Source organism: Lissotriton helveticus, chromosome 3_1 (assembly GCF_964261635.1).
Source record: "Lissotriton helveticus chromosome 3_1, aLisHel1.1, whole genome shotgun sequence".
Taxonomy (NCBI): Eukaryota; Metazoa; Chordata; class Amphibia; order Caudata; family Salamandridae; genus Lissotriton; species Lissotriton helveticus.
Window position 1 is genome coordinate 354,228,977 of NC_136061.1, and position 12,682 is coordinate 354,241,658.

General features: G+C 43.6%; 1 protein-coding gene across 1 annotated transcript in view; it reads right to left on the minus strand.

Moving 5' to 3' along the window:
* BLMH (bleomycin hydrolase) overlaps window positions 1–12,682 on the minus strand; it is a 672,774-nt gene that overhangs the window by 84,630 nt on the left and 575,462 nt on the right. The window contains exon 11 of the mRNA XM_078680032.1: window positions 8,109–8,178. Within this exon, the coding sequence (XP_078536158.1) occupies window positions 8,109–8,178 (70 nt within the window). The remainder of the gene's footprint in view (window positions 1–8,108; window positions 8,179–12,682) is intronic.

Genomic DNA, 12,682 nt, shown 5'->3' on the forward strand with positions numbered 1-12,682 from the left:
TGACCTCGAGTGCGAAGACTTGGAAGAAGAGTGATGATGATGACTCCGCGACCGGTCCGTCGACCCCCCACACAACTGGGACCTCGAACGACGCAGAGCCGACTGCCGGGCCTCGAGAAGCTTTCAGGACCGCTCCCACAAAGACTTCGGATTCATGGTCCAGCAGTCGGAGCACGACTTGGGGTCGTGGTCGCGCACCAGGCAGTAGAAGCACACGCGGCGTGCTTCCGTCACCGACATCAGTCAGCTACAGGAACCGTAAGCCTTGAACCCGGGTATCCATGACGTGCACCAGGAGTCAACAAAAGTAGGCAAAAAGTCAGTCAAGAAGTGACTGGAGGTACCGCTCTCTCCAGATCTGCGTTGGCTGGCGCGGAAAAAGAAAGAACGGACGTCAGCGCACGAGGGCGGCGTCTAAGTAGCTACTGCCAGGTCCGCTCCGCGACCATAACTATGAATGCGGAGCTGACCGATACCACCTTTCGACGCGCAGGGGTACTGCGGATGAAAAACTTTCCGGATCTAGTCTGACGCCTGGGGGTAATTCTAAGGTAAGGAATCTATACTAACTGTTTCTTTCAGAATATCTATACAATCGGACTACCTCTTTAGATCTCACAAAGACACTCATATGGGATGATAAAAATGCTCATTTCAAAAGATCTCTCCACTTCTCTCTCTCTCCTCATCCAACCATGCCAGCTCAGGAAAACAACTATACACAAAATCTCAGACTGGCCAACCCAGCGCAGTAACCAGCTAAGCAGACCATATCATATGAAATACTATGATGGAACTTGCAGAGAGCAGTTCAAACTAACATGAAAACCATAAAACTGCACATCGCTCTCTCTCACACGTCTTCACCCTACACATTGCTACGCGCTGCGTCCCTTACCATGATAACCGCTCCTAAGTGGTCATCACTCACGACATAGAAACACTTCCCAAATAGGATCAAAACAAAGGCAACATCCTTCCAACCACGCACCCTACACAGTGTAGCATTTTACTCATGTAGGTAAGTGTTTCAGTGGCCCACATAGGGGAAGTAAGCGCTATATAAATGCTGCATTACAATACTTTGACCGTGATAGTTCAAACTTCTGCCACATAGACTGAGCTTCTAAACAATGAAATATCTGGGTTACTGCAACCAAGGCACACTACCGGAGCAGTGGTGCATGGACTAGAGGTCGGCATATGATTCAGCACAGTAATATCAGGGGATAGAACCACTGACAAAGAATTTCAGCTGTGCTGATTCCCACAAAGGCAACAGCAGGGACTGCTAAAGGTTAGCGGTAGTACTACAATATCCAGACATGATGCAGGGCTGGATTCAGGCACGTTGTCAGAGTATTGTGTACCAGTACTGGATTAAAATGCATTGGTGCTAAAAAAGTGGCGTGTGCATAGTAGAAGGGTAAGTGGTAGAACTACTGGAATATTGGCAAATTAAGCATGTCTCAATAGACGTGTGTTGCACAAGCTGAGATGAGAGGATGGAGAAGGGTAGCTCTATACTGGAATGGTTTAAGTGCTGCTGGTCCATGTGTAGGTGCACCGTAGAGGCGGTTGAGGGTTGGTTGTCAGTACTCTGTACCGGTCGGACAGGAGACCCACTGCATAAACGGTGTATAAGTATATTTTGGGTAAAGAAGGTTAGTGGGCACGAGCATCAGAATATCAGCGGATGGACTGTAAATCCGGGATCTAGACGAAGGTGCGTTTTCCTTGTGCTGGGCCCAGCTGCCTGTTCCTGGGATTGCTACAGATGCTGCAGTCCTGACTGAGGTGCACGGCAGTGTAGTGGTGTTCCAGACATGGGAAAACGGTGGCCTTATATTGCAAAGGAGTTCTACAGGTCTTATCGAACAAACAAAAAAAAAAAAAGAGTTTCCTTTGACACTGAGATTTTTTTGCGGCCAAAGAAAGATTCGTTTTAAGATGGAAAATCGAATTTGAAAAAATAACCAGGATGCAGCATTTCTGCAGAACATTCCAGAGTCGCCATTCACCCAGAATCCAAGGGACAACACAGATTCCGGGCTGGATGCCCACAGATGTGGGTGGTATTATGTCGAGATCACTAGCTCCGCAAATTGTTCTCGGCATGAAACCAAAGATTTTTAAGGGGAAGGAGGTCTATCAGACTGGTCGGCTGGGTATCGTTAGTATTGCTGCGAAATCTCTGTCTAGATGCTAGAGAGAGAGTGAAGCATGAGCAGCACGCATATAACCGTGCGCGCGATAAACATTCCTGCGCGCGCTGAACGGCCTTTCCCCTCCGAGGGCGCCTGACCTCTCCACAGAGAGCTGCATTAGCCTGGCACGGCAACAGAGAGCGGCTGCAAGGGTCAGATCCGACTTATCAGGCCTCTAGCTGAGAGGGCATTACGCCTCCATGCCGGAGGGCGCACCACCAGCAACGACTCATTCCACAGGATTTAAGCATAGCGGTTTCAAGAAATAGCAACAACTGCAGGACAAGACATGCTCTCTCCAGCCTTGACCCCGGCTACGGGAGTTGGCGGGAAAGGGGTGGCTTGGCGGGCGAAGTCTAGACTTATCCAAGGTACTTACAAATAGGCCAGCTGTGAGCAAATCGCGCAAACACAACAGTATTTATTATGTTTTCATGTAGGGATTACAGTTCGTGGCGTGTGTGAAGCTGTAAGACATCATAGGTCAGGAGCCAGATGTGTACATTTTTCAAATTATGTCTGCCCTACGCTGGATATCCGATTTTAGGACAGACTCGCACCTGAAGCTTGAATTATTGCAATACAAAGCAACCGGCGCCAAAAAAATAATAAAAATACCTGAAGGTTCGTAGCTTTGTAGACTTAAAAAAAAAAAGCTCCCTGGCCTCTCCCAACTCGACACGGCTGTTTATTTTCCCTTCACTGGCAACCACCCTCGAAGTACCACACAACACTGTTATAAACTTACTCCGATAAACCCTAACACTTCAGCACAAATTCTTTATATATTCCTATGTTACACGCCACCGAAGCGTCTCACTTTCAAAGGGTAGCTTTTGTTTTCGGCAAACCTTTGTCGACAAGTCGTTTTCTCTGTAACAAACATTTGGTACCGCTGCTGTTCCTCTCTATGGTCAAAACAGAGATGAGGCCAGCAGCATGGCTTGGACTCTCTAGGCTTACCAGATGCTTTTATGGGAAGCCCTGTAAGGAGGTGGTTTCAGTAGTTCAGGCAAGAAGATGTACTAGTCTACCATCTACATAGTCCCAACTCAACCGAAAATGTGATGCTTCATTATCACCCAATCAATATATATGGTGGTCTTTAAAAATAAAAATCAGCAAAGAGCTTGTTCTTGGTTTGACGTATTGGCTGTCTCCAGCTAATCTAAGCAGTATCGGGGATAGGCACCTATGTGGGAGCCTAGGTTCAAATTCCTAGAGAGTGAACATGCTTTGATTGCTTTTTGAAGACTTAATGCTTTGTGTGACCATTGTGCAGAAGCTACTTAAAGGGTATCTACCGATTTATTTTTTATTTTTTTTATTTAGGATTTGCATGTATTACAAATAAGGCCCAATGAAATTAGAGTACTTTACGAGCTAACAACTGGATACAGAAATATTTTCAAGATATTCCACATGTAAAACAGACCAAAAAGTACGAAAAAATAGGATAGAACGCATTGAACTTCAAATACAACAAACTTCAAATCTTATACTAAAAAGATGTAGAAGTTTACAGTAATTATTACAGGAAGGACACCTGAAATGAAATAGAAGCGTTAAGTGTACCAGTCTGTAACGATTGAACACTAATAAACTGTAGATCAGTCACTGGTAATGAGGACTGCGCGGTCGTTGTTAAGTAGACACCATGGATAGGAGGAATAAGTCTGGAAAAAAGTGCAGTCTGTCGCAAATGACCGCACCTGGTGAAATAACGCAATGTATTCTCAATCTGTAGAAAACAACCTGTTACTGTGGAATGTACACGGAATTCGAGATCTGCGATGTGACGCAGTGAGAAGTCAGAAATATGTAATGCATCGGTGGTGTGCTGATCAGTGACCCTTAATACAGCGCATGTGATCTACAAAGTACATAGCCTTGTGGACCTGCTATACCATCTGTACAGCAGCGTTATCGCCACGTTACGTAAAGCAGCCTGTGATGCACTGCACTGCAGACCAGTAATGCAGTCTGAGGTGCATTACCTTGTGGAAATGGTGCACTGCAAAATGATGCGGCCTGCTGCAGAATGGGATGACAGCCTCCCATATCTGAGTGGTACTCATTGGCATTGGCCGGAATGGGGCTCCCAAGAAGGGTTGTAGGCCCATACGCTGCAGAGGCCTGCGTTATGCTCCTGCCTCGTGGTCCTTTAGGTGTCCCTGCCAATATAGCAATGGTTCCAGTGGAGCATTAAATGTAGTCACAATAAATGATACAACCAAGCATAATAGCAATGAGAAATAAAGGAGGGAGGTAGGGGATGTCTGGTAATGAAAGCACAACTCTACACATAGATTTTTGCATGCAAAAATTAGCCAAATTGTATTTTCCAATTTTACAATATATACATAAGCATAGTTACACTGTGCACATGTGTCCCAAGTGAATATGTGTGAACCAAAAACATAAACAATCAATAGGACATCAACAGGGATATTTACAAGGTTTGTACTGGGATATATACAAGGAAAGAAGGCAAATGACCAGATATGATACAGTGGATATTAACACAATGGCTATTTCAATCATAGACACTGGTAAAACTGGTTCATTTCCTATGGGCGTCAACGGCGTTTCGACCCGAGGGTGGATAAGGGGTCTCTTCAGGACAAAGACGGTATGTGGGACATCTATGTGCTCAAAATGACGGGGAATTAAAAGGTGTGATACACCGGGTGAATAAATAATTCCTAGCCTACTCAGAGCATGCCCCAGTCGGCTACACTGAGCCGCTATTGAATGGCCCCAGAGTAATGACTTCGTGCTTTTCCAAAACCAATTTGGGAATTCTTAAGCGCCAGACAGGGTCCGCGGCATCTAGTTTGCCAATTGCGACCTCAAGGAACAATGCCTGGTTTTTTTGATACGCGCTGGCTGCAGAAGGTCGGGAGCTCACTGTCACGGCTATTCCAATGTGAATATTGGAATAGCCATGACAACATCAAGTTATTTATACGTTATATAGATGATTTGTTCATCCTATGGAAAGACTCAGAAGCAAACCTACAACGAGCATTGACAGAGTTGAACACCAAAAACGAAAGAATCCAATTCACATGGCAAATGAGCAATGAAACCATCCACTTTTTGGACGTGGCCATTACCAGAACTCCCGACTGATTTAAAACGGACCTGTACCGAAAACCCACAGACCGGAACAACACTCTCCACTACTCCAGTTTTCACCAGGGAGCACTTAAAAAGCACTTACCATTTTCACAAATGCTGCGCGTCAGACGCATAACGTCAGATGATCAACTTGCTGAACAACGCATTGACGAAATGAGTAAACGATTCACAGAAAGAGGATATCCCAAGACCATACTAGAAAACGCAAAAACACGGGCACTATCTACCAGCAGGCAAGAAGCCTTAAAGAAATCTATAAAACCACAAGATAATAGAATGGTTCTTTTATCTAAATTTTCCACCATGAGCCTACCTACAGGAAAATCATTCTCAAATATTGGTCCATCTTGGAGCTTGAACCTGATTTCAAAGATATGTTCAAAAAACCACCCATATTTGCGTACTCCAGAAGTAACAACATTAAAGAAATCCTCGAAAAACCTCTTGTTATCCACCCAGAAAATAAAGGCACACGTCCTTGCATGAATTGCAGCAATTGCAATAATATCATCAAAGGGAATTCCATCACCCACCCCATGAAAGGCAACAACATTAAACTTCACGTAAATGCTACCTGCGATTCCACGAATCTCATTTATGCTCTTAAATGCCCATGTGGTAAAATCTATGTGGAGAAAACATGAGAGGAAAATCAAAGTACGGATAAATGAGCACAAATCTAATATAAGAACAAAGAATGAAAAATCTGCTGTTGCTGTTCATTTTAATGAACACAAACACACAGTGGCCCAAGTAAAATTCATGGTCCTTGAAACAATTTGTAAAGCTGAAGGTAGAGACAATCGCAAATTTTTACTGCAACGTGAAATGACATGGATTTATCGTTTACAAACTATGAAGCCCTTCGGACTGAATGACAGAACTGAATTTGGTTGCTATTAACCCTTTTCATTTCCAACCACGGCCCGTGGCTTACTGATACTGACACTTTGTAGTGGCTTGTGTTCCATCCACTGAGCTATGTTATTATGAATGTGTATAGCGTGTGCATCTAATAACTTTTGATTTATTGCCTTTGATCTTTAGTTTTTATATCTACACAGTCACCTGAATTCACATATGGTCTTTTCACAGTATCGTATTTGAGACATCGTACTATTCCCTACACTCTTGCTAGTCCCTCAAGATGGTGGCTATGATAGTCCATCATCTAGTTTTTCACAATCACGTGACTAAGCCGCTCCACCACTTATACTACACTTTGTTTTTCTTCCGCGTTCTTGTCGGACAACTGCTATCGGTCCTTCGGATCTCCGAGCACGCAAACCCTAATCAACTTTAATCGTAAGTCACAATACGTTTATCTGCAAACGTTGTTGAGGTATTTTTGTGAGGCATTATCGTATGCTCTCAGGGAACCTGACGTCCTGTTATCTTGTTTTGCAGCGATGTTGATGTCCGTTGTTTGAATGACCGTAAGTGGTCTTTCTACCTTTTGCACGTTCCCGTTAAACCCATGTGTTTGTCCCACTCTGACACACATGCGGTTTCTGTTAGTTATCTCACTATAACACGAGGTGGATCTTGGGCTCTTCCCGGCGTCAGTCCTTTCCACTTGATAGTTCTCTTTTCACCGTCTAACACATTATTGTCCTAAAAATCCACGATGGCATTCATTACCGTTAACTTCCCCCAATACACAAGCATGAGACCTTTTCACATTCACCTCACGCTGGTGCAGGTCAGTAACTGCATCACCTGCAACACTTGCACGTTTTTAATCAGCATCACTTCTTTTGAATCAGCTTCACTTTTTACCGAGCACCACTTTCATTATGTATTACATTCCGCATGACTCATATCTTCTTCATTCTTTACAGTACTCTTTGAAAAAGGGCTATCCTGCCCGAAATGCATTGGAGTTGGGAGTCTATATAACTAACTTACGAGTAATGAGAATATTATCATTATATCGCATTTGTTGAAATGTTGAAGACATTCATCGAAATTGAACTTTACGCATAAACTCTGAAAATATCAATTTATACTTAGTGGAGTCATTTTTTAGAACCTAAAGGAGTGCCTCATCCAGGGATGCATTCACTTACATGTATGCACAACTCACACTAGATTTGTTAGCATTGTGGACGGACACGCTACCTGTGAGAGCAACCTACCTTGATTAACTCATTAGTTAACAGATTGTTAAATCCTACTGCTGTGCCTCTTCCTACTTATTAGTTTTGGCTACATTTAATGCCCCACTGGAACCATTGTCTTTTTGGTATAAAGTACACACCCTGGTTCCTTGTGAGTAGGGTTGTTCTTGTCGTTATTGTGGTCTGCCAATATGGCAGCAGAAGTCTAGATATACCAAAAAGTTATAATACAGCACCAAACCACCTACTGAATGAAAATACCAAAAATGCAGGCTATATACAAGCACACACATTGAAATTCTGTAAGTATTAATATAAAAAGAAAATCAGGTATTAGGCTCAGTCTTTAAACACCTTCTTAATAAGCTTAAAATAATCTGGAGACTACTAAAAAATTTTCTCAACACTGAAAGCTCGGATTTTTTGGTAGTGTCTTGTCATTGTGCCCAGTGATGCTTCAGCGCTAAGCTGCGCTATATACATTTTAATATTCATTCTCAGCCGTTAGGGCAACAAAGTTTGTCCGGATGAGACAATGCAGAACATAATGCAATTGTACATCTGACTGCTCTAGTCCCAGAACCCCAGCTGGTTTCAGTGTGGAGGAGTTCGGAGGAGGCTCTGTCTACTAAATTACCTTTATTTCCACGGTCGTCGCCCCAGGAGTTTTCAACCCTCCATTTCTCAAACGATCCTTCTTTTGCTTCCTGGAAATCAAGCACATCGGTAACATATTAGTGGGACTAGAAAACTAAAGGATGCAAACTCAAAAAGCATAAATCACACCAGTAACTTTTCAGAAATTAAAGCAAGCCCACCTCATTCGATCAAATTAATCAACATTGACTTAACAAGGCCTGCACTGAATGAAGCTGCCTCGACCGGCACGACTGGCAGACAGGCAGACAGGCAGGCACCGAGAACAATTTAGGACAGAAATAAGCACTGGAAAAGCCAAAAGGTCTCCTTTGCGGATGCTAACTGCCAGCATTGACTTGGCCAATGTTTGAGCCAGTCAATGATTTTGAAGTTGAGGGCAAATGCATTAGCAAAGGCAAGAGCGGCAAGTTGGCATATTGGAACGGTACCTTGTAAACTTCCCGCTAGCTGCCACGCTGAATTGTGGCACAACCGTCTAACATCCACCTTGGAGAATTTAAAAAGAATACAACATATTATTGCTGTACTGAATCCAGGACGGCGCCACTTTCAGTCTACATGCAAGGTGGGTGGGTAGGATAGCAATTCCGAGGCAATGACACTAAAGATAACTGAGATGGAGGGGTATGGGTGTGAGAGGACGGGGAAGTAGAGAAAGAGAGAGAAAGGAGCAGAGTGTGCACGTCCATCGAGTGCTAAAGCTGAAATTTAACCTTATGCACAAAAAACAATTCTGGTGTCATCAGAAGACTTATTGTAGCAACCAATCAAAAAGCAAGGCCAAAGTGGATAAACACAAAATTATGGAGGTTTGCGGTCTAATCAGGAATAAGGAATATAAATGTATGGACAAGTCAACACTCTTATGAACGACCCTAACATAGCCAAATCAACAGTTTCAGAAGCTATGCTCCTCAATGCACCCATACCTGAAACGACTAGTCTGCACTACCCCGGAACTCCCTCTGTGCATGTCATTCTATTACACTGCATCAGACTTTGTCTCTTAAGTCTTCAAAATCTCAGTATCTGCACCCTTGCGAATGCACTCTTACTCATTCTCCCTTTCAAAGCAAATTCCCTTACAATGCAACTTAAATTGTGCCCTTCCCCCTTGCCCTGGAGAACTTATACCTTTTACCACGACTGCAACACCTTCCCGAACCCAAGCGGACCAATTAATCTCCACAACCATTAAACTCCTTTCATCACAATTTTCGATGTAGATTGCTATTATCTGGCTGGGTTTCTTTCATTCCGAACAATATAAAGACATACCATAAACAGATAGCAGGGAAGAAGCCAGACCTTGAGACGCCTTAAATAGAAGCAGGACACAACTTTAAACCACCATGTAAAATGTTTAAACAAGCAATATTTCAACCCGAAGTTAATCACTTCATGACATGAATAGTAATTCCCTTCATTCCGCCACTTACATCAATGAGGAATCCTTCTGAATGGTAGCAGAACTAAACTCCACAGAGTGCCACATCACAGGACGCCAAAACCGAAAAACACAAACTTATATGTGGTTAAAAATAAAGAATTAAAAAAAGTAAAAAAAAATAAAGAACTCAGTAAATCAAGCAAACGATATGTCACAACAGAAAATACTCCTGAATTAGCAATATTCCCTTTGCATCAGGAACATAGTTGCCCACAACCCTATTAGAGTTGCACTGATAGGGAGCACCCCTTTCCAACCACTCTATAAAACTTTTCACATGTAGTCAACAAGATTAGTAGTGGTGCTATGCTGTACCCAAGATTACTAGATGTGAGAAAAGCCCGGCACTGTTTCAGTTGTGTTTTAGGTGTTGTTTATGGCTGCTATACTCTAATAATTTTAATTAATCGAAACCATAGAAAAGTGATACCTTCGGTAACTATCTTTCTGCTGGATACTCTAACTGCATTTTCCTCACATTTGAATACCATAAGAGGTAGAATTGTGGTGATATCACTGGAGCCATAAAGCCACCAGCTCAGCGTCAGTTGTCATGTTTTTACAATAGTGTTTTTTGCAGTGAGGACGATAACATCAGCGTTTGATAGGTGCAGTGAAAGATTAACCTGAGACCTTTCTTTCTGAGAAGAATCTGTACCCGGCGTGACTATCCTGCACAAAGATTGCTACCGAAGGGAAGTAACATTTTCCTTCAGATAGATACTTCTACCTGCATAATCCTCACCTTTGCATAGAGGAAAGCAAATCTATTTTCCTGCTCTGGCCTCTAGTGGATGCTTAGAGACCTAATGGACCTAAGATAGCTTGACCCTCCTTGACTATTTCAATTCTGTTTCAGTTTTCTGCCCGAAAGGTTTCTCTCTGTGAAAAAGGTCCATTAAAGTGTTTTGGACATTCCTGGAAAAGCCTGAGTATTGAAGCCAAGCATGGCCTAACACCTAGAGCGGGCGACCTTGAAGCTGGGGAACCGGATTCAAGTCTAAACATCCTGTGATTCTGGGCAAATCACTTGATCTCCCCATGCCTAACACAACTAATGTGCCCATCTGTAACACAACTGGTGCTCATGCAGAGCGATCTGATACCTTCGGGTCAAGTTCGCTCTATATAAAAGGGAGGCACCTCATTTGATACGGAGTCACCTTAGTTCGGAGTACTAACTTGCATGGGAAGAAACATGTAAAAGGCACAAAGATAGCTACTGAAGGGAAGTAACATTTTCCTTCAGATAGATACTTTACCTGCAGAATCCTCACCTTTGCATAGAGGAAAGCAAATCTATTGGCTGAAATGGAAGGGAGGCACCTCATTTGATAGGAAGTCACCTTAGTTCGGAGTACTAACTTGCCTGGGAAGAAACATATAAAAGGTAGACAAACACAAGTCTTGCAGCTCACCAACAAAACAGAAGGCTGAGGTAACAGCAACCAAAATTACTATTTTGAAGGTTAAGAACTGTAAGTTGCACATGGGTAAAGGCTTAAAATGAGCCCTCATTAAGAGTGTTAAACAGAGGTTGGAGTGCCATTGAGGGACAACAAAAGGGACTGGTGGAAATACATATGTCAGTCACTTCAAAAAGTGATTGATCCCTGGTGACTTGAATAAGGATATCTGGTCTGGCAGGCACAAAGAGACAGAGAAGGCTATATAGCACAAAGGGAGAGGCGCAGAAGGTATATGTACCACACCCTTCTCGGCCAATCCCTGGTGATGAAAATGGATTGGGCCTGATATTGGCAAATCTTCCTCAGAACCAGAAGAATGAAGGGTATGGCAGGAAATGCGTAGTAAAGCGGAAACCTTCACTTCAACTAAAATGTGCCCCGCCACCCCCCATGGATCCATGCAACGGGTGCTGGAGAGTACAGAATATCGGTTAGTGGGTGTTCTCCCGAGTGGCAAAAAAGTCCTTCTCAGGAGTGCCTCTCTGTGCAAAGAGACTGAACCACCTTTCATAGAGAATTCACTCTTGATCAGCGAGACACTGTCGGCCCAGATGTTCAGCGAGCCGGCTAGGTGGTTGGCCACCATCCATATCCCCCGTAGGCATGCACATGAGCAGATTGTCAGTGCTACTCGACCAAGAAGGTGAGATTACACTCTTTGCTTGTTGATGAATCAGCTTGTGGTTAGGTTGTCAGTTAATATCTGGACCTACTGGCCGTGAAAAGAGGAAGAAGGTCTTGAGCATTAGCCAAATGTCCCGAAGCTTCAGAAAACTGGTGTGTAAACTCTGTTCCTCTAGAGACATGTGACATCTGATCTCCAGATCCATCAGATGCATGCCACCTAAATGGTGGAGGTATCAATCACTATCGTAGCTACTTTCGACCAAGGACAAAAGGACCGCCATTACAAGAGGTTTTCTTCTGTTTTCCAGGCTAAATATGCTGCAGTGTGGTTGGATATCACAATGGGGTGTCTTAGATCTCCCTGGTATTTAAATCACTGCGTTCAGAGGCATCACTGAATAGCTCATGTGCCAGCGTGCGCACGTGATCAATATAATGCAGTGGGCCAACAAGCAAAGCAGGTGCACAACTGTCAGGTCTGGAATATGAGCATTCAGTTGAAACATCAGAATTGTGCTCTGAATGTCCCAAATCCGTTGTGGGGCAGTGAATGCTCAGAGTACCGTAGTATCCAGTACTGACACTAAGAACAAGAGGAGCAGTAAGGGCTCCAGGTGAGATCTGAATACATTGATCAAAACTAAAGTAGAACACTAGAGATGTTGTCCTTTTCAAGTCATGGATACCATCTACGGCAAACCAGCTTTCCGCAGCCAGTCGTCAATGTAAGGAAAAGGAGAGATTCTTGACCTCCTTAGATGAACTGCTACCACCACCATCACTTTGGTGAAGGCTCTCTGAGCTGCTGCGAGGCCGAATGGAAGCACTGCAAAATGCGAGTGAGTGGACCAGATCGATAACTTGTGTGGCTGCAGGACTGGGATGTGAGACTGGGCATCTTGCAAGTCGAGAGATACCATCCAGTCTTCTGTATCCAGCGCCAAAAGGAACAGGCCCAGAAACAGCACCCTGAATCTCTCCTTGCGTAAGAAGAGAATAAAGAAC